We start from the raw sequence: 23,316 nt of genomic DNA on the forward strand, positions 1-23,316 counted from the left end.
TAAATTTTTGTACCTCCCCTCTTTTTCTTTCTTGTTTACAATGACAAAGGGGAGAAAAAAAATTGCTAGCATATCAAGATAACCAAAAGTACTAACTTAAATTTTAAATTTAGGTAAATTGTTAAATCTCCCAAACGAAGATTTCTTGATTGTTAAATCTACCAAATTGTTAAATCTCAATGTATAAACTCTTTTTATATATTTTTCGGATCATGATCTTGATTTCTAGATTTTTATGACTTGAGTTTTCTTTTTGAATCAAGATTGTTTCCTATCATTTCTTTTATTTACAAAAGAAGATATTTGTAAAAAATGATACATGATCTTTTGGTATTCATGACTTGATATTTTTTTTTATGATTGAAATATTGATATAAATTTATCTTTGTCATGATTTAAAAATTGATGTAAAGAGAAAAGAATTACAACATTATATTCTTCCCTTCTTTTTGACAATAACAAAGGGGGAGAAAGTATTGCTAACTTACACATTTCAAAAAGAAGAAAACTTGTTAGTTTATATATTTCAAGGAGAAAAACTTGTTAGCTTGCAAAGATGCAAAAACATATTATCTTATATCTCAATATATGCAAAAATTTTGCTAACTTTCATATCTGAAAAACCGGCTAGTTTGCATGATGATATATGCAATGATGTTTCAAAAACTTAAAATTATGTTTATAATATAATGATTTGAAATTATATCTCAAAAACTTGCTAGTTTCACTTCTCCTTTTTTTTTTTTTTTTATGACAAAGGGGGAGAAGGTATGATGATGATCATGTATAGTATAATGAGATTTTATTATGTATGATGGTTTGGATATAATACTTGAATTTATGATGTAAGTAATGATATGATGTATTGCATATAATTCATGATTGAAATTATAGCATATTGATAGGGGAAGTTTAGTTTAAATTTCGTCATCAATTGGTTATTATCATAAAAAAGGGAGAGATTATTGAATCTCGGATTTTGATGATGAAATCAATTAATGAATTTACGATCTAATCTGTGTTTTGAGTAACGCAAAACTAACTTTGATCAGAAAAAGTAAATCAATTAAAATAAGAGGAATCAAACGTTGGACTAGAGTGAAACATATCAGGAGATTAGACATTGAGCCGAAGAATCAGTCGATATACTAGCAGAAGGACTTCATACCAAGAGTTCGGGCATCGGATCGAAGGATCGAACATTATACCGAGATTGGAAGTTGCAGGAGTTAACATGCTGATTGGGCAATATGCTGAAAGAGAGGATGATGCGTCGAAGGATCGGATGAAGCACTAGATGAACCAATGACATGCCAGACAAAATAGGATTCATGCTCATAATTATGTGTCTAGATCGAGTTAGCTTAGGACTACTTGAGTCAGTTTTGAGATGAAACAATGCCAACTTAATTAGGAGCCCATTGAGCCTGAATCATGACTAAATTAGGCCTATTGTTTGGCCCATTCAGTGACCTATAGGGTCTGGTAGTGGTACTGCCTAGACTAGGCGATGGTACTGTCAGATTAGACAGTGGTATCACCCAATATCAGACTAACAGGTGGTGGTACTGCCAATACCCCGAAAATCCGAGAATTTGAATTTTGGCTCCAATTTTGAAGTCATTTGGGATCTATAAATACCATGTAAATTCTTGCTTGATAAATACATAAAATTGAGTAGAAAAAGGAGAAAATTATACTTGAAAAAAAGGTGTTGTAATCTCTTTAAAGTTAGTTGTTAGGATCGAGAGCACTAAGAGGGGGGGGGTGAATTAGTGCAGCGGAAATCTTACAGCGATTAAAAACCAAAAGCTGCGTTCGTTCAATAAAAAAAAAAACTATTATGATGCAAAAGCTAATTCTCAGTTTGTATCTAAGTGCAGTTTGCGTCTAAGCGCAGATTGCGTCTAAGCGCAGTTTGCGTCTAAACACAGTTTGCGTCTAAGCGCAGTTTGCGTCTAAACACAGTTTGCGTCTAAGCGCAGTTTTACGTCTAAGCGCAGTTTACGTCTAAACTCAGATTTACGTCTAAACGCAGTTTTACGTCTAAACTCATATTTACGTCTAAACGCTGTTTTACGTCTAGACGCAGATTTACGTCTAAACTTTGAAACTCGTTTGTATACTCGCAGAGAGCAGTATGCAGTTGAAATCAAGACGTAAACGTGAACTGAGAACTGATGATTGTGAGAAGAAAGCCGATTTACGTCTAAATGCAGTTTTACGTCTAAATGTTGAAACTCGTTCGTAAAATTGTAGAGGACAGTTTGCAGTTATCAATAGGATCAAAATGTAAGTGTAAACTGCAAAGAAACTCTTTCGTAAAAGCACCGAAGACAGTTCTGCAGAATCAAACGTAAACGTAAACTGTAATGTACGAAAATACGAATTTACGTCTGAATGCAGATTCGGAAGAACAACACTTAGAACTTGTTCGTGAAAGCGCAGAGAGCAATAGTAATGGAGGAGGTTTGCAGTAATGATAAAGTGCTCAAAAATAAACGCAAACCAGAGATTTAGAGTGGTTCGGTCAGCCTTGACCTACTCCACTTTTGGCTTCCTCCACCGACGAGGTTGCCGACGTCAACTAGGGGCCTTCCTTCAATGGGCGAAGGCCAAACTGCCCTTTTACAGTTTCTCTCCTTTTAACAGGCTCAGGAGACAACCTTTACAGACCTTTCTCTCCTCACTTTACAACTGAAAACTTGAAGAACAGAAGGAGGAGACTTAAAGGCTTTACAACACTTTTGAGCTCTTAGAATCACAGAAAAGATCAAGATTTCGGTGTGGGTCTGTTTCTTTTCAGTGCTGAATGGGTGGGGTATTTATAGGCCCCAACCCAATTCAAATTTCGAGCTCAAAACGATCAAATCCCGAAATTCCGGGATCAGGCGGTTGCACCTCTTGACTGGAGAGGTGGCACCGCCTGGCAGAGCTCGAAGTCTGAGCTCAGGCGGTTGCACCTCTCGACTGGAGAGGTGGCACCGCCTGGCAGAGCTCGAAGACTGAGCTCAAACGGTTGCACCTTCTCTGTCAGGGGTGGTTGCACCTTCCTGCCAGAGCTCGAAGACCGAGCTCAGGCGGTGCATCTCCTGACCAGAGAAGTTTCTCTTCTCTGCCAGAGGTGATCGCCCCTTTCTGCCAGAGGTGGTTGCACCTCTCTGCCAGAGGTGGTTGCACCTCTCTGCCAGAGCTCGAAGACTGAGCTTAGGCTGTGCATCTCCTGGCCAGAGAGGTCGTACTTCTCTTCCAGAGCTCGAAGACTGAGCTCGGTGATTGCATTACCAGGCAGAGCTCGAAACTTGAGCTCAGGCGGTGCTACCGCTTGACAGAGGAGGTTGCACCGCCCAGTCTCGCTTGGAGACTGAGCCCTGGGCGGTTGCACCGCCTGGCTGGAGCGGTTGCACCTCCCAGTCTCGCTGGGAGACTTAGCCTGGGCGGTGGCACCTCCCTGCCTGGGCGGTTGCACCTCCCACAGCTTCTTGGGTTCGAACGGGTTGAACCATTTGACCCAACTTGAGTTCTTCAGGGGCCCAATTGCCCCAGGATTAAGCTAATGGGATCACCTCCCATTTCTAACTTAATCACCGTGCTAACTACGATTAAATCTAAGACAATTTCTGCAGCTTTGCTTCGGTACGTCAATTGCTTTTTCCGGCGAGTTTCCGGCGAACTTCCGTCGATCATCCGATGAACCCTCGGTGATGCTTCTGCGGACTTCCGGCAAACTCCTGGACTTTGCGACGATCCACTTGGCGAGTTCCAACGAGCTTCGCTTGGCAAGCTTCTGGACTTCTCGGATCTGTTCCCGCAGAACCTCCGACGACCGTCCGTACTTCCGTCGAACTCTCGAACTCCCAACGTGATCATGAACTTGACTCCGGCGCAACTCCTGCTGCTTGTCTATCTTTCATCGTAGTTAATCCTGCACACTTATCTCAACACATAGATTAGACAACAAATGACAATTGACTTCATCATCAAAATCCGAGATTCAACAATCTCCCCCTTTTTGATGATGACAATCAATTGATAATAGAGTTATCCTTAACTCCCCCTGTCTATATGCCATAGTTGAGATAAGTCAACCTTGAATTCAAGACCTAAGAATTCAAGTGACGTATTGATAAGTTAGATCAGTTAAACTTATCAATACTCCCATCATGATACCTATCATGATGTATCTCTTCAAGGATGATGTCAAAGCTTGACATTCATCATCAAGTTTGTATGATAGTGTTTGTGACTATTCATCATGTAATTGAACATTATCATTTAAAGCTCGAAGGACTATTACATGATGCACACATATTATCATTCTAGCAAGTTTGCATTTACTTCACAAAATAGGATATCAACTCAAGACATAATGCAAACTATAGCACATGTTTCATATATCTCTTGGTGATGCAAGGATGGCATTGTGCAAACATTATTTATAGCATCACTCAAGGTATTTCTAATCACAGTGTTTATCAATTCATATATTTCTCCCCCTTTGTCATCAACAAAAAGCATTGTTATACAAGGAAGACCAATTTAGACGAAAGCTTATAGAGGGATTTTACATAGATTGCTTTGAAAACTTCTTCCCCCTTTTGTTATAATTCATTTTACCCGTAAAGATATTACAGAATGACATACATATTCAGGAATCACTTTATCAGATTTATTTCAAAAAACTCATTTTTCATGAAAGTGTACGAATAAATCTGTTTTATAGCATTCGAACAACTAAGATGCATTTGGACAAGATTTTGTTACAGATATAATCATAGAAAATGGCATTCATGTGATCTGATCATTCAATATAGTCCGAAAAATAATTCTAACAAGTTTATTTATTCGGACACATGAGCATTCCTAACTCTCTTCTAATGAAATCAAATTGTTCTTCACTTAGAGGTTTTGTAAAAATGTCAGCTAGTTGATGTTTAGTATCAATGAATTCTATGGTTACGTTATGATTGGTGACATGATCTCGTATAAAGTGATGTCTAATATCAATATGTTTTGTTCTTGAGTGTTGTATAGGATTTTTGGTTAAGCATATTGCACTTGTGTTATCACATTTAATTGGAATATTTTTGAGATGAACTTTATAATCTTCTAAGGTATTTTTCATCCATACAACTTGTGCACAGCATGCACTTGCTGCAATATATTCAGCTTCGGTTGTTGATAGTGCAACTGAGTTTTGTTTCTTTGATGACCAGGAAACAAGGGCATGTCCTAAAAATTGACATGATCCTGATGTGCTTTTTCTATCTAATCTACACCCAGCAAAGTCAGCATCAGCATAAGCAATTAACTCAAAATTTTCTGATTTTGGGTACCATAATCCTAGATTTGTGGTACCATTAAGATATCTAAATATTCTTTTAACTGCTTTGAGATGAGACATCTTAGGGTTTGATTGAAATCTAGCACAAAGTCCTACACTGAACATGATGTCTGGTCTGGTTGCAGTGAGGTAAAGTAAACTTCCTATCATACCCCTATAAGTTTTTTGATCAAAGCTTTCTCCACTTTCATCAATTTCTAATTTAGTGGAGGTGCTCATAGGAGTGTTACTGGCCTTTGAGTTGTTCATGTTAAACCTTTTTAATAAATTCATGGCATATTTAGTTTGACTAATAAAGATGCCATTGCTTAGTTGTTTGATTTGTAAACCTAAGAAGAATGTTAATTCTCCCATTAAGCTCATTTCGAATTCAAGACTCATAGTTTTACCAAACGATTCACAAAGAGATTCATTTGTAGAGCCAAAGATGATATCATCAACATAAATCTGAACAATGAGAAAATTATTTTCAAAATTCTTGATAAACAATGTAGTATCAACCTTGCCTTTTATGAAATTATTTTCAATGAGAAAAGAACTAAGTCTCTCATACCAAGCCCTTGGGGCTTGTTTTAAACCATAGAGAGCTTTAGTTAGTCTAAACACATGATTAGGGTAGCCATTATTTTCAAATCCAGGGGGTTGTTCAACATAAACTTCTTCGGAAATGAAACCATTTAGAAAAGCGCTTTTAACATCCATTTGAAATAACTTAAAATTATTGCAACTGGCGTAGGCAAGGAGCATCCTTATGGCTTCCAATCGAGCCACAGGTACGAAGGTTTCTTCGTAATCGATACCTTCTTCTTGGTTGAAACCTTTGGCCACTAATCTAGCCTTGTTTCTAACCACGATACCATTTTCATCTTGCTTGTTTCTAAAGACCTATTTAGTACCAATAACTAAATGGTCATTTGGCCTAGGAACAAGCGTCCACACCTCATTTCTCTCAAATTGATTTAATTCATCTTGCATTGCGATAATCCATGAATCATCTTTCATGGCTTCATCAACACATTTGGGTTCAATTTGGGAGAGAAAGGCGGCGTTGGCACAAAAGTTTTTAAAAGAAGATCGTGTTTGAACCCCCTTTGATGTGTCTCCTAGGATTAGCTCCTTAGGATGAGCATCTATATACTTCCAATCCTTGGGTAAGGATGTTTCGGAAGTGGATGCATCCAAGTTGCTAGTTGGAGACGGGGTTTCGTTTAAATTCAAGGAATCAAAATCATCATCAAGATCATTTTTCTTAATTTCTGAAATCTCATTGAAAACAACATGGATGGATTCTTCAATAATTAAGGTTCTTTTATTGAAGATGCGAAAAGCTTTAGAAACCGAAGAATAACCAAGAAAGATTCCTTCATCAGATTTAGCATCGAATTTTCCTAAGTTATCCTTTTCATTCAAGATAAAACACTTACACCCAAAGACTTTGAAATATGAGACATTGGGTTTTTTGTTATTCCATAACTCATAAGGAGTTTTGGTGAGTAAGGGTCTTACTAGGACTCTATTTAAAATATAGCATGCAGTGTTTACAGCTTCGGCCCAAAAATATTTGGGTAGGCTATGTTCATTCAACATTGTTCTTGCCATTTCTTGTAAATTTCGATTTTTTCTTTCTACTACCCCATTTTGTTGAGGATTTCTTGGAGTAGAGAAATATGGTTATATCCGTTGAGTTCACAGAATTCTTGGAAGTCATGGTTTTGAAATTCTCCACCATGATCACTTCTAATTGACGAAATCATAGATCCCTTTTCATTTTGAACAAGTTTACAAAACTTGGTAAAATATCTAAAGCATTCATTTTTCTGTTTTAAGAAGTAGGTCCATGTATATCTGCTATAGTCATCAATAATGACAAAGGCGTATTTGCTACCTCCTAGACTCGATGTAGAGATTGGTCCGAACAAGTCCATATGGATCAATTGTAAGGGCCTAGAGGTGCTTATTTGATTCTTAGCTTTGAAGCTACCCTTAATTTGCTTACCTAATTGGCAAGCATCACATACATTATCTTTGATGAACTTGATATGAGGAATTCCTCTTACAAGTTCTCTAGATGATACTTGAGTGATTAGTTTCATGCTAGCATGACCTAATCTTCTATGCCATAGCCAAGCATCCTCATTCATAACGGCAAGGCACATTTCATCACATAAGTCATTGATGTCAATAGTGTATACGTTGTTTTGTTTTAATGCAATCATAGATATATTTTTGTGTGGTTTTTCAATGATGCAAGCATTAGATTCAAATCTTATAATATATCCTTTATCACATAATTGACTAATGCTCAAGAGGTTATGTTTTAAACCATCAACTAGTAAAACATCTTCAATAGAGAGGTTGGATTTGTTACCTATGGTTCCTTTGCCAATGATTTTACCCTTGTTGTTGTCTCCGAAGGTGACATATCCTTCGTCTATGCTAGTGAGCTTAGAGAATTGAGATGGATCTCCGGTCATATGCCTTGAGCATCCACTATCAAGGTACCATTTCTTGCTCCTAGCTTGCGATTGTTTAGTTTTCTACAAGAAAGGATGATGTTTAGGTACCCATTTGCTTTTGGGTGCCTCATAAATAGATCTACATTTTCTATCATGTTGCATAGAGTTTATCATGGTTCCTTTAGGAACCCAAATTAATTTGTTTGGACTTATTTTCTTGAATGGACAACAATGTGTCTTGTGTCCAGATTTGCAACAAAAGTTGCACTTGGTTTGGTGTTGAACATGGAAGATGGAGCCTTTTATGAAGGTGGTTGGATTTTGGTGAGGATTTCTCACAAATCCAATCCCGCTCCTTTTTGGAATGTGACTCTTGTTTGCAAGGATCATGTTTAATGACTTGCTACCAACCTCGGATTTCTTCAAGGTGTCCTTGAGTAGCAGGTTTTCTTTTTGCATAGTTTCTAAATCATGACATTTGATACATGAATTTAAACTATCATGATGTTCGACTTTTAACTTATCAAACTCACAAGTAAGACTATCATGCATCTTTTTCAGCAATTTATATTTTCTACTTATACTCTTGCATTCGTCAAATAAGTCATTGAAAGCATTTAATAATTCATCGAAAGATAAATCAGCATCTATTGAATTTGTTACCTCGTCTTCGTTGGCCATTAAGGCGTAATGAGCAACTTGCTCGGTGTTGGACTCCTCTTCCTCAGATGCGCTCGAATCATCCCATGTTGCTTGGAGCGCCTTCTTCTTTGTTGTTCTTTTCTTGACTTGGGGACAATCACTTTTGTAGTGTCCCGGCTTTTTGCATTCATAGCAGATCACTTGGTCCTTTTTGGGTTCAAGTTTATTTTTTGCATCATTCTTAAACTTGTTTCTTTTAAAGAACTTTTTAAACTTTCTTGTTAGAAGTGTCAAGTCATCATCACAGTCCTCATCACTTGAGTTTTCTCTCAAGTGGCATTCTGACGTTTTGAGTGCCATATCCTTCCTGTTCTTTGGAAGGATGTCTTCTTGCTCTTCATGAGCTTTACAAGTCATTTCATAGGTCATTAGTGACCCGATTAGTTCTTCAAGAGGGAAATTTCGCAGATCTTTTGCCTCTTGAATAGCGGTGACTTTAGGATCCCAACTCTTAGGAAGGGATCTTAGTATCTTATTAACAAGCTCAAAATCCGAAAAGCTCTTTCCGAGTCCTTTTAGACCGTTGACGACATCCGTGAAACGGGTAAACATGTCGCCAATGGTTTCACTCGGTTTCATCCGAAAGAGTTCGAAAGAGTGTAACAGCAAATTGATTTTTGACTCTTTTACTCTACTTGTGCCCTCATGGGTCACTTCGAGTGTGTGCCAAATATCAAATGCAGTTTCACAAGTTGAAACACGGTTAAACTCGTTTTTATCGAGTGCACAAAATAAGGCATTCATAGCCTTTGCATTTAGAGCGAAAGCCTTCTTCTCCAAATCATTCCAATCGATCATTGGAAGAGAAGACTTTGAAAAACCATTCTCGACAAGATTCCATAATTCAAAATCCATAGAAATAAGAAAGATCCTCATTCGGGTTTTCCAGTAGGTGTAGTCCGTCCCATTAAACATGGGTGGACGTGTAATAGAATGGCCCTCTTGGTTTCTGGCGTAAGCCATCTCTCTTGGGTTTTAATCCTTTTGAGAGTTAACCGGGCTCTGATACCAATTGTTAGGATCGAGAGCACTAAGAGGGGGGGGGGGGTGAATTAGTGCAGCGGAAATCTTACAGCGATTAAAAACCAAAAGCTGCGTTCGTTCAATAAAAAAAAAAACTATTATGATGCAAAAGCTAATTCTCAGTTTGTATCTAAGTGCAGTTTGCGTCTAAGCGCAGATTGCGTCTAAGCGCAGTTTGCGTCTAAGCGCAGTTTGCGTCTAAACACAGTTTGCGTCTAAGCGCAGTTTTACGTCTAAGCGCAGTTTACGTCTAAACTCAGATTTACGTCTAAACGCAGTTTTACGTCTAAACTCAGATTTACGTCTAAACGCTGTTTTACGTCTAGACGCAGATTTACGTCTAAACTTTGAAACTCGTTTGTATACTCGCAGAGAGCAGTATGCAGTTGAAATCAAGACGTAAACGTGAACTGAGAACTGATGATTGTGAGAAGAAAGCCGATTTACGTCTAAATGCAGTTTTACGTCTAAATGTTGAAACTCGTTCGTAAAATTGTAGAGGACAGTTTGCAGTTATCAATAGGATCAAAATGTAAGTGTAAACTGCAAAGAAACTCTTTCGTAAAAGCACCGAAGACAGTTCTGCAGAATCAAACGTAAACGTAAACTGTAATGTACGAAAATACGAATTTACGTCTGAATGCAGATTCGGAAGAACATCACTTAGAACTTGTTCGTGAAAGCGCAGAGAGCAGTAGTAATGGAGGAGGTTTGCAGTAATGATAAAGTGCTCAAAAATAAACGCAAACCAGAGATTTAGAGTGGTTCGGTCAGCCTTGACCTACTCCACTTTTGGCTTCCTCCACCGACGAGGTTGCCGACGTCAACTAGGGGCCTTCCTTCAATGGGCGAAGGCCAAACTGCCCTTTTACAGTTTCTCTCCTTTTAACAGGCTCAGGAGACAACCTTTACAGACCTTTCTCTCCTCACTTTACAACTGAAAACTTGAAGAACAGAAGGAGGAGACTTAAAGGCTTTACAACACTTTTGAGCTCTTAGAATCACAGAAAAGATCAAGATTTCGGTGTGGGTCTGTTTCTTTTCAGTGCTGAATGGGTGGGGTATTTATAGGCCCCAACCCAATTCAAATTTCGAGCTCAAAACGATCAAATCCCGAAATTCCGGGATCAGGCGGTTGCACCTCTTGACTGGAGAGGTGGCACCGCCTGGCAGAGCTCGAAGTCTGAGCTCAGGCGGTTGCACCTCTCGACTGGAGAGGTGGCACCGCCTGGCAGAGCTCGAAGACTGAGCTCAGACGGTTGCACCTTCTCTGTCAGGGGTGGTTGCACCTTCCTGCCAGAGCTCGAAGACCGAGCTCAGGCGGTGCATCTCCTGACCAGAGAAGTTTCTCTTCTCTGCCAGAGGTGATCGCCCCTTTCTGCCAGAGGTGGTTGCACCTCTCTGCCAGAGGTGGTTGCACCTCTCTGCCAGAGCTCGAAGACTGAGCTTAGGCTGTGCATCTCCTGGCCAGAGAGGTCGTACTTCTCTTCCAGAGCTCGAAGACTGAGCTCGGTGATTGCATCACCAGGCAGAGCTCGAAACTTGAGCTCAGGCGGTGCTACCGCTTGACAGAGGAGGTTGCACCGCCCAGTCTCGCTTGGAGACTGAGCCCTGGGCGGTTGCACCGCCTGGCTGGAGCGGTTGCACCTCCCAGTCTCGCTGGGAGACTTAGCTTGGGCGGTGGCACCTCCCTGCCTGGGCGGTTGCACCTCCCACAGCTTCTTGGTTTCGAATGGGTTGAACCATTCGACCCAACTTGAGTTCTTCAGGGGCCCAATTACCCCAGGATTAAGCTAATGGGATCACCTCCCATTTCTAACTTAATCACCGTGCTAACTACGATTAAATCTAAGACAATTTCTGCAGCTTTGCTTCGGTACGTCAATTGCTTTTTCCGGCGAGTTTCCGGCGAACTTCCGTCGATCATCCGATGAACCCTCGGTGATGCTTCTGCGGACTTCCGGCAAACTCCTGGACTTTGCGACGATCCACTTGGCGAGTTCCGACGAGCTTCGCTTGGCAAGCTTCTGGACTTCTCGGATCTGTTCCCGCAGAACCTCCGACGACCGTCCGTACTTCCGTCGAACTCTCGAACTCCCAACGTGATCATGAACTTGACTCCGGCGCAACTCCTGCTGCTTGTCTATCTTTCATCGTAGTTAATCCTGCACACTTATCTCAACACATAGATTAGACAACAAATGACAATTAACTTCATCATCAAAATCCGAGATTCAACATTAGTGAGTCTCTTTTTCCTAAAGTTAGAATGTTTCTAAGGGAGGAGTGAGGTCTAAAAGAAAAGAGAGAGGCTTGTAAATGTTGTCTCCTAAACCTTTGAAAAGGAGAAAGAGTTGTAATAGTAGTTGATCTTTATCAATTGAAAAGAAGATCGATAGTGAAAATCAATGTTCTCGAGTGAAGATTAATCGAGAATAGATATAGGTTACGATGACCGAGCTACTATAAATTAGGTTTGTATGTATTTTTCATTTATATTACTAATTGATTTACTTGTTAAGTTTTTCAAATCGATATTTTTATTGAAAGCATTTTATATTTTATTCACGTCCCGCGTACAACGAATGATGTAATCTATCGTTTGCCTTTTTCTTGTTTTTGATTTTTTTAGAACAAGTCCTTTTTTTATCTGGCATTGATCCCAACATGGAACAATTTATATTTTCTAGTTAATCCTTAATATAATTTTCTTTTTTCAAAACAAAATATGTATTGTAACCTTGCACTAGGTTGTTATCACACTGACATCCACGTGGCAATCTAGTCAGCGTCTCACCGATCCATAAGGTGATTTCCTACAATTGAGTGATCCAGAACATCCACGTCGCAAAGCCGACGTCGTCAAGCGGCTACTACGTACGTGCAGCACATACCGTTCTCCGTCGTCTGGCTGAAGTGCTTGAGCTACACCTTGTACCACTACAAGCTGCTGTCGCCTGCCGGAGGCGCAGTTCAGCGAGCACGACGGCTACAAGGATCCATCAATCAACTCTGTTTGGTTTCGATCATGTGGATCGACATGTTCGCCCATGGCGCTGATGCTCTTTGGCCATCGACTGCAACGAAGGTAAAGAAGGAAGCTCTTCCTGTCGCCTGTCATTAATGCATCCCGATAACATCTGCTGCAGCTGATCATTATCTAGACGAAGATACGATAAATCCATTGAGCAAAAGATTCTCTCTTTTTTCCAAGTGCAGATAACAGCTGATTCGAGCTCTTCCGACAAACCAAAATGGATGCAATTTGTGAGAATTGCTTGAAGTAAAGGTCCACGAATGATACTGTAAGTAAATGAGTGCAGGAACTACTGATCAAATCTTTGGTAGCAGAAAATTCAACTAAAGCAATCGAATGGAAACATTTACTTGGAATTGGTACTCTTATTCTCGTAAATAAAGGGTGGTTCTGAAGAAAGTAGATTGAAGCTTCGTGATGTACTATACTTGTGCATGAAACTGCCAACGGACCATATAAAACGCCGTTGGTGCGCCGAAAGGAATAGAAAGAATGCACAGATATGGACTTCGAGAGGCTTACGAGATCAGATACTGCCGCAGATTCCTCATCTTCTTCTTGCTCTTAAGTTTTCGAAAAGCACATGACTCGATTTGCCGAATCCTCTCCCTGCTGACACCCATCAACTTGCCTATCTCTTGTAGTGTCTTTATCCTCTCATTATCCAGCCCGAATCTCCATCTCAACACCTGCTTCTCTCTAGGATTCAGAGTGTCCAACACCTTATTCAGATCAGCCTTCATGAATTTCTTGATGAGAATCTCCTCTGACGTCTCAGCTTCAGGATCGGCCATGACTTCCTACAAAACAAAGCACAACCAGATCACCAAAATGTAAGGGATAAGATGAAAACAGAAATGGAGAGATGCTATGTTAAGATGAGGACGAACCGAAGGCTTTAAGTTCTGGTTGATTCCAATCTTCTGATCCAGAGATCTTGGAGCCTTTGGGGTAAGCAGTACTGTTTCAACCCTCTTCATAGACAACCCTGTTGCCACTGCAACTTCCACATAATCTGGATGCCTCCCATTCTCACTGTAGAGTTGCTTTTTAGCCTCTCGTACTCGGTAAGTTGCCTCAACCATGTGAAACTGTTAAGAGTTCAGAACATTCATGCATGAAGCTATATTCCTCATTTTTATTTTGTTTAGAAAGGATCTAGAAATTCCATAAAGAGTTAAAACTTTACATTATCATAAAGTAAATCTATATAACATATCAGAATAAGAGTTCCAACAGAATAAACTGAAGACAAGAATAAGATCAAGTGCCTCTACACAATTATTAAGAATGCATAATTTCTATCAATTTGGAATTGGCTATTAAAGATCAAAATGAAAATTAAAGGGAATGAAGAGACCACAAATATCTTCTTAAGCATACCATGAGGCCGAGGGGGAACATATCATTGTGTATACTGCAAACGGAGAGTTGCAAGTTAGAGATATCTTTCTCAGTAGGTCAAATTTGCAATTTGTGTGTGAACTAATCAAGCAAACAAAACATGTATGCTCTTTTTCCAACTTATGAAGTCAAATCAATAACCAATTAGTTACTGAAAATCTAATCTGAATTAACAGTTATTTATTAAGAAATAAATCAAAATCTTAATCCTAATTTTGTGTCCAGATGAATATGTTGTTAGCAAAACTTACTGGCAAACGGATTGTCCTAGATTGTTCCGAAAGAGACCTGCGAACAGCTTGTTTGATCCACCAATGAGCGTATGTCGAAAACTTGAACCCCTTTGAAGCGTCAAACTTTTCAGTACCCTTAACTAGGCCTCTATACCCTTCCTGTGTATTGGACTCAAGATCAAGATGCTGAAGATGCACATCATTCTATAATGACAAAGTAGTTCCAGGGCAGCAAGAGCAAGCACCTGAACAAGATCCTGAAGGCTCAACCCTGCATTTTGATAGTTTTTTGCAATGGAAATGACAAGGCGTATGTTGCTCTTAATCATTTTATCCTTGCAAAATGTGCCATCATTTAAGCGTTTCCTCAGTGTCTTCTGATCAATTCCAGCAGCAGTTGCCCATTGAGCAAATGTTGGTTGACCACCATTTCGTCCAACAAGCTCTTCCCGGAGTCTTTCCAGCTTTAACAGGTCCTGCTTACATTTATTGTGGAAGGCAATTGTTAATAGACATAGCACTTTCAGATGGTGTGCGATAGTGCTTTATGTGCAATTCTATTTCATATAAATGCACTCTTAACATCCGTGCAATATTATACAAGAAGTTGTTCCACAGAGACATATATTTAGCTGAAACCCACATACTTTATTCTATAAAAAAGAAAACAACAGGGTATTAGTGTCTCCTCAGACTACATAGTCTAGGATGCAAAAAGTTCCATAATTCACATTTCTTAGTCACTTCAAGTAAAAATTGACAGTCTTCACATCTGTGCTGGAGGATGAGTTCAGATCACTACTAGTCACAAGAACAATGCCATAAATGAACATAGATTACAACAAAATTAATATAGATATTAGCATATTAAGGTGTATTATATTAGCAGACATATGCAAAAAGCTCAGGTGCAAACAGCTACGGTGATCAAAAGTGCTTTGTGTGTGAGAAGTAGGTTCAATTAGTAAAAGATCTATTTTAAATTTATGGGGGGTGCAAAATAGGATGGGAAGACCAACAAATTTTTCCATGGAAGTATGATGTTTTCAAGTGCTTATTGAGAATATACAAGGTACATCAACAACTGCAGATTGACGGGAGGATGACCATTTATTATGTAAGTATTTGCATCTTCATTAACAAGTGGTCATCCCAGTTGTTAGTGAACTCCCAAAGAAAAGAAAAAGGCTTCTTGAGAGCATGCAAAGTAGATCAATAGCTATGAATTGATGGGATAAGGACCATAAAGTATGTAACACTTGTATCTTCATACATAAAGGCTATATCCCGGTTTAGCAAACCAACAAATGAAAAATAAATCAGGGAGGCATATTCAAAATTTTAATGAAGTAATTCATACTTGAATCCCTTTGGACAACTCTAGTTCTTCCATTGCTGAGAGAAGTTTTGATGTGCTTGTTGTTCCTCTCAGGTAACGCAAGGGATCTGAATAATCAACCTCCTGAAAAGAAGAACGCTTTTTCTTTCCAGATGTTCCACGCTTCACATTAATAACACCAGAAGCGTCCTTCTTTGCTGCTCTTGCTCTTTTAGCTCTTCTTTCTGTTTGACGCCCTGATCTCACAGCTATGCCTTTAGAATGGCACATTTCTTTGATTTCAATTTCACTGTGCATTAAGTTGAAAACATCAATCTCAGATGGGTTTTCGGTTGAATTCTCTTGATGAACTTCAGCAATAAGAGAGCTCATGACTTTGACGGATTCTGTTTCAGTGAATCTGACTCTTTCAAGCCTGTGCATGTTAGCTTCTGATGTGAAATGATTTAACTTATCTGACTCTGTAAATGGATTCTTTCTGATCTTTTGTGCTGCATCTCTAGCAATTTCAACTGCTGCTCTAGCAAGAGCTACTGCCTCAGCAGCAGCTGCTGCTATCAATGACTCCTCATCTGTGAGAAGGGTTTCAGGAGTCAAGGTTGCTATGGTACTTGCCTGTGCAGAATTAAGATGAGAAGTGTAGATACGGATGTTAGGATGTGCCAAAATGAGATGATTTAGTTTGTCTATAAAGGAAAATGTTCCTACATACACATTCAGAAAAGAAGATATGCTTTAAATACATTTTTTCATGTGCAAATAAGTACAACTATTGAACTGCTATACAGCATTCTATAAGCTATCTGGATATTCATGTATTCATGCTCCCTCCCTCACTGCCTCTTAAACCATATTGGAATCAGCATTTAAGATAACACAATTATGCATAATAGCATATTCAAAGCAAGGTTCTGAATAGTATACTGTACCGGTGTACCGATCAGTTGTTGGTACGATACGTACCGAGTTGTACCAAATGTACCGACACATGGTATACTAAAGTATACCAATGTACCATCCATACCGAACAGTACGGTACGATATTGCAAACCATGATTCAGAGTACGTTACTTTTACTTCCTCATAAAAAACTAAATCAGAAACCAGTATCTTCAGTCAAATATATTAATTCAGTGATAAAGACCCTGTATTCACTGGGAAGTAGAGAAATAATTTGCTATCTGTCCCTAATGTGATTTGTTAGTCCAAATAAATAACTGCAATAAGGAATGATATATGTCAAAAATGAGATCTCCATTAATTTGACATTTAATCACACAAAGTTAGGTTTCTCTTTTGAAGAACAATTATCAAATTTTGCTGCAAAGTTTACTAGATCAGACATTCACCACATTTTTCATATGCAACATTCTTAATTCGACCCTCTAGAATAATAAATCAGTATTAAATGAATTATGAATTAATGTTGTTAAATTTAATCTTGATTTCTAAATTTTGGCCACTATATATGAGATAGGACTCTCCATAAAGCCAAGTCTAACCTTTTTAGGTGGGCCAACAGCTGCTGTATATTTCAAGGGTCTAATAGCATCAGTTGAATGAGCTTCCAGAGTTGGTATCTGCTCAATTTCAATTACAGCTGTAGCAGGAGATATAATACACTGGCTTCTACTCGAAACAGAATCTCTAGCCCTTGCTGTACCCAGAAAAGTGAAAAAAGAATAATGAGAGTTGTACATCTAGCATGTAGCAAGCAGTAAAATAGAGGAAAACAATAAGAAACCAGCATTCAGAAAGAATCATGGAATTCTAGATATGAAGTTCCCACCAATTCAAATGTTCCAAAATCGTTAATTCTTTCAGTTTACTGGTGGCTTGGAGAAGTGGACAGGACCTTTTTTAATGAAAAAAGGAAATAAGTAGTCATTTAAGAAACTAAATTATTGAAGTATTTTCCATGCTGTTCTGATTATGATTTCTTTATGAATTACACCTACATTTTCGGACCGAGCATGATAGGATAACTAACTCGTTAAGCTCAAAATATCTATGCACAATTCAATAGTACACCCAAGGCTCAATCAATTCAAGTTTTCATTCACTTCTGATGTGGGACTAAATTGAGATGTTATAATCATTTAATGTCCTTACCAACATAATCCAAAATTAAACACTAACATTGTGCATGTGAGGCCTACCTAATGGCAACTCTACATTGTGAGAGGCTTCTTGCCCCATCCATGTTGTCTTTTCTACTCAATTTCTCTCCCCATGTCCAATATTGTGTTGACTCTGATATCAATTTTTACGATCCAACCGCATAAGATATTAGTCCAAAATACTTATGCCCAAGTTAATAAGAGTATACCCATCAGGCCTAAGTCAATCTGTCTTTCTCCACTTTTGATATAAAACTAAATCGAGATGTTACATATATCATTGGCAAGGACCACAAAAGGAACATTCTCAGATGCTAACTACAATAAAGTAAATGAAGCAGCAGTTTTCCTTCGCTGACTTCAGAACTAAGATAATTTCTTGAAAAATATTACCACAATAATCCTAGATCCTTTTTTGACAAATAAGCTACCAGGGCACCGAATTGTACTTTCAGTGAAAACTCACCAGTGTTTCCAAGATGGGTTATGCCAGTTAAAAATATTATATAGAATGTATCGAGTTGCATAAATCTGCTAGTGATTTTCGCAGATGGTAAAGATGACGGTCACTACTCTGGGTGACTGACTATGAAGATCGACACCAATATCAAAACCATGTTTTTCAATCAATGTTGAACAACAAAGGAAGAACTGAGAGGTCTCGTTTATCGTAAAGACATCATCGAACCATGCATGGTTCAGTCACAGAGCACAAGTCTAAATCAAGAAAACTCCCTGGAGAAATTATTACGACTTCCACAATCTGAGTCCCTTTTCTTTTAGTAAAACAATTAAAGAAGCGGTGAAAGTTAAATGTCTGGATAGCTCGGGAAGAACAAGAGGGCAAAAAATCAACTACAAGACTCAATATTGGAATCGACAGCCACCAGGCCACAAGTCTACCATCGCATGTCACTCAGGAAAAATGACAAGCACCCAATCCACCACACAAATCGAAAGAAGTTACCGACAATCTAATACTCGATAAGCAAGAGGTAGGGAATCTAATTAAGCAACAAAGACTTGCTTCTATAAAAATGATTCTGGCATTGAGGAATCAAAAGAAGTGCACTTACGGTGAATGGAATTGAGAGAGGGCCTGAAATGTGCGTCGGACGAGGGCGGCCACTTGAACTGCGGCGCCAAGCACGCCATCGGCGGGAGCTGCGTGTTGGGCTCCAACGAGTGCGAGCTGCGGATGGAGTTCTTAACCTCTTGTCGCCTTTTCCACCACGCGAGAGAGCGAGGGGAGGTATGAGAGGGAGGAGGAGGAGGATGAGGAAAGGGATAAGGGTGGAGAGAAAAGAGGAGCGCGATGGACCGTGGAGGACGGAGAGCGCGTTCGAGGCTTCCGCTTCGGCCACGCCGTGCGCGCGTCGGGCTACGGTGGCGAGATAGAGAAAGGTAGCGAGTCGGATTTGGTCACGAGGCTTAGAGATCCGATCCGTTTCGATTCGAGACGCTATTGAGAGCAAACAACGTTCGTTCGTAGAAATGATTCGGATCCGGGTCAAGAATCCGCTCCACAGTTCGTGGAGCCCCGCGTAAGAATCACTCTTGTCTCGGCCAGACAGCTGCCCGGGCGATGCTCGCCTGGTCCCGGATGATCCTGACCGTTGATCTCGTCAACTCGGTAAACGCGAGTCTGCAATAGCCTTCGTCCTTCTCACCCCACCCAACCGCCCCCCCCCCCCCCCTCCAAGTCACATTCTAAGATTCTAAGAGAGAGAAAGAGTAGCGGAGGATCGATGTCTAGGGTTTTTGGTGGTTGCAGGACTCTCGCGGCAGTGGCGGCCAGGCCGGGGACGAAGGCCTCCGCGGCCGCTCCCGCGGTGATATCGTCACCGTCGTCGACGGCGGCGAAACCGAAGCACAGCGGCATCCTGAAGCCGATCCCCGTCTCCCTGGCTATGAGGAAATTCCTTGGCGTCCCGGAGATCTCGCGTAGCCAGGCCGTCAAGAAGATCTGGGAGTACATCAAGGGCCACCAGCTTCAGGTTGATCCCCGCTTCTTCCTCTTTGATCTATCTTATACCCGATTATTGCTTGAAATTTCTAGCTTCGAGTACTAATTTCTTCTTTAACTGAACATGCATCGAATGTTTCATAAGGTATCCATTTTGATCATGCCTTTAGGCTGTCCTTGTCTTCCTAGTGCATCGATGCATCCATTGCAGCTTTACAAGGATCAACCTTTTACCTTTTGTCTTGCTAATGATGATCCGAGGGCTATTTTTTGTCGTTAGAAGTTCAATGGAAGTCATCAATTGAAGTTCTCCATTTGCTGGAACCATTGGAACTCCAGCTCTGTGTTGTCTCCTGACCACTGTGTAGTTTTTATGGCTTGCTACGTGCTTTAAAGGAGCCAGTCAGGTTAAATTTACTAGCTTGATTCCAGTGTGTGATAGTAGAACTGCCTGCCGCAAGTAGATTCATGCTTATTTTCTAGTAAAGATGTCCACTGCAGGATAGTGTTTAAGGTGTTGAAAACTTTGTTGCTATGATTCATTGTTTCACTGTAAGTTTTGCTTAGATTCTTTTGTATTCATGTGAAGTATAAACTCTGAAGAGATTCATCTGCTTCTTCTTTCCACTTAAAGTTTCAGTATGTGTATAAAAGAAGAAATGGGAACACATGAGCAAGATCCGTGCTTTTTTACTTTGTTGGTGTGTTGATAGTTCAGGGGTGATCTGACCTATGTCTCGGACAAGTTGCTTGCAAATATTCAAATATTCATGGAAGCATGCAGTGTTCTTTTTACGTATATAAGCTGTCGATTAATGGAATGAGATGTTTAGTTTGTGTTATATCTCGACTTTTCTTTATGGTCATTCTTTTGTAGTAATACACTGGTGTTATATAGGGGACAACTAGCAACTAGTTTCTAACATTTCTAATTCATTTGAGACCTTTGCTCTGTGACTCATTTTTTGACATGCACATCTAGTTTGACAGACTTAAAAACCTTATCATGGTGAGAGAGAAATATTTGTTTACATCCTAGAAATCAGGAAAAGGAATTGCTTTGAACTGGTTTCATTTAAACTCTTGTGTTCGTCCATGAAGCCAAAGGAATGGCTTTTGGACTAAATATGACATGGATAGTCAAGGCATACTCAGAACACAGGTGGGTTTTGTTTGAATAATGAAGATTGCCACAGGTTTTGTCTGTTTTGTTTTGTTTCAGTCATCGGTCTGATGCACACCTCTACTCATCCTTTGGTTGCTTTCTGCTCTTTTAATATTTGCTTCGACAATTGGAATATATCTCTGTTGTCGCTCTTACACATACATACTGAGTAGCCATATCCCATTGTTTTCCTCTATGTATGGGACAGGGCTTATGTTTCTATTGTTCGTTTCTTTTCCCACTTTGAGCCAAGTATTTGGATGCTTCATCTCTTTTTCAGTAAGATTTTATACAGGTGATGTGGAAATTTATAATTAGCCAGAAGTTTTCATGTCTCAGCAAACTGTTCTTGCTTTCATGAACTTAATGCTGTCAAACTAGACAAATCCTTGGTGATGGAGCTGAGATATAAAATCGTCAATGAACTAAATGTATCACTTTTATCTTATTTATCGCTTAGAATACGAAGCTAGCTAGACAGGGAAAAGTGGCTTGATTCTTAGAAATAAAGATACTTGCTACATGATGTTGATGAATTCGTTCAGTACAACCTATTGTGCAAAGTTCTCATCATCATATTTTCGACACAAATTGTAAGGAGGAGCAGCAGGTGTAATGAAGTGCTTTGAGCAGGCCTGAGGATTCTGCACTGTTTCAGTGGCTGCTCATTCATAAACAAGTTTTGATCGGTTATTTGGGTCAATGCACATTTAGATCAAGTTCTTAATTAGATTAATGAGCTATTTTTCCTTGTGCAGAACCCAGCAAATAAAAAGGAGATTTGCTGTGATGAGAAGCTGAAGACTCTTTTTGAAGATAGAGACAAGGTTGGGATGCTGGAAATTGCAAAACTGATTTCTCCTCATTTCCTCAAATCTAAATAAACCACCAAAAGACAGCAACTGCTGTTCCTGTGTTTCTTTGTTATCTATGTTCAATTCAGTCCAAGTGGTTAACATGACATCCTAGGATTCAGGATCTCTATCTACTGTGATCAGCACAAATTTCTGTACAAAATGTGCTTTGTATAAATCTGTTTAAATGGGGCTGTCTATGATCTTCCTGTAAAAAAAACATGAAACATCTTCCTTTTTATATGATCATTAGCCTTGTAAAAATGCAGTTTTAGGAACATCCTTCCCACTATATTCTATATCTTGTCTTGCAATTGGGATCCGAAGCTGATATTTTAGTTTAGTGAAATTTGGTTCAGATGGCATGCAGATAGATAAATTATACCATTTAGTATTGTATAATTCCTTGTATTCATAAAATATATTTTATCACCAAAATTATCTTGATATCTTCTATTTGATGATTTGAATATTTATGTATTTATGCTATTCCCTTCACTTTTCAAGAATGATATCTTGCATTAATGAGAATGTTTATCCAAATGAATCATAATGTATCATTGATTATTTTTTTCACGACGTGAGATGATGTGCTTTGATGTTTGGAATACTAAATACATAAATTGATTTTTCTTTCATGTTTCAATACTCCCTTGTCTTTATAAAGTATAACTCATCACCAAATTAATTTTCTTGTTATTCTTTATGTGATGATTTGAAAATTGATGAAAAGGAAAATGAATTGCATCATTATATTTTTATTCTCCTCTTTTTGCCTATGACAAAGGGGGAGAAAATTAATTATGAATGTTTGGTATCATGAATGCTTTAGTATCATGTATGATATGCCCATAGAGTTGATTTATTTTTGGTATCATGTATAAAGTAAGGATGATACGTAAGGTTTTAAAATTGTGCATGTTTTAATTTGAAACTATAATAATACACAAACATATTACAATTAAGAATGATACTTTATCTTTGTCGTGATTTAAAAATTGATGTAAAGGAAAAAAAAATATAAAATTATATTTTTTTTCTTCTTTTTACACTGACAAAGGGGGAGAAAAGTTGCTAGTTTGCACATCATAAAAAGAAGCAAAAAGCTTGCTAATCTCAAAAGATATAAAATTTTGTCAACTTTCATATGTGTAAGTTGCTAACTTGTATATTTCAAGAAGCAAAAGTTACTTTTTTGAACATCTTAAATATTGCTAGCTTACATGATGTAAAAAAAAAAAAAAAACTTGCTAGCTTGCATGATGAAAAACTTGCTAGAATTGCTTGCTTGAACTTTGTAAAGGAAGCAAAAATTGCTAACTTGCACTTCTCAAAAGAGAAGAAAGAACTCACTAGCTTACATGTTCCAAAGTGACGAAAATTTTGCTAAATCGCGAAGCTTGCATATCCCTAAATTTAAAAGTTGCACTTCTCCTTTTTATCGATGACAAAGGGGGAGAATATATGATGACAATCATGCATGTAATTATATAATTGAATGATTTAATTATGCATAATTTTATGATGATGTGCTACCAATATTCTTGATTAAATTTGCTTTGACTTGAATTTATTAGGATCAAGAGTCGGCACTAAGAGGGGAGGGGGTGAATTAGTGCAGTGGATAAAAATCACGTCTTCAAAAACTTTGTTGCAATAAAATCATTTCCGAC

At 38.8% G+C, this 23,316-nt stretch overlaps 2 protein-coding genes across 2 annotated transcripts; one reads left to right on the forward strand and one right to left on the reverse strand.

Annotated features, from left to right (window-relative positions):
* Positions 1-12,837: 12,837 nt before the first annotated feature.
* LOC103992066 (RNA polymerase sigma factor sigB) lies at positions 12,838-18,958 on the reverse strand. Its single transcript, XM_009411647.3, has 7 exons — positions 18,735-18,958; positions 17,041-17,195; positions 15,560-16,153; positions 14,445-14,675; positions 14,218-14,358; positions 13,453-13,653; positions 12,838-13,362 (listed from the first exon to the last, which is right to left on the reverse strand). Exons 1-7 carry the CDS (start codon positions 18,811-18,813, stop codon positions 13,081-13,083), a joined length of 1,683 nt encoding a protein of 560 aa, XP_009409922.2. The 5' UTR covers positions 18,814-18,958; the 3' UTR covers positions 12,838-13,080.
* Positions 18,959-19,354: 396 nt separating this feature from the next.
* LOC135617464 (upstream activation factor subunit spp27-like) lies at positions 19,355-21,935 on the forward strand. Its single transcript, XM_065117684.1, has 2 exons — positions 19,355-19,655; positions 21,548-21,935. Exons 1-2 carry the CDS (start codon positions 19,407-19,409, stop codon positions 21,671-21,673), a joined length of 375 nt encoding a protein of 124 aa, XP_064973756.1. The 5' UTR covers positions 19,355-19,406; the 3' UTR covers positions 21,674-21,935.
* The last annotated feature ends 1,381 nt before the right edge of the window (positions 21,936-23,316 follow it).

The sequence above is a fragment of the Musa acuminata genome, chromosome BXJ2-7 (genome assembly GCF_036884655.1).
Source record: "Musa acuminata AAA Group cultivar baxijiao chromosome BXJ2-7, Cavendish_Baxijiao_AAA, whole genome shotgun sequence".
Taxonomy (NCBI): Eukaryota; Viridiplantae; Streptophyta; class Magnoliopsida; order Zingiberales; family Musaceae; genus Musa; species Musa acuminata.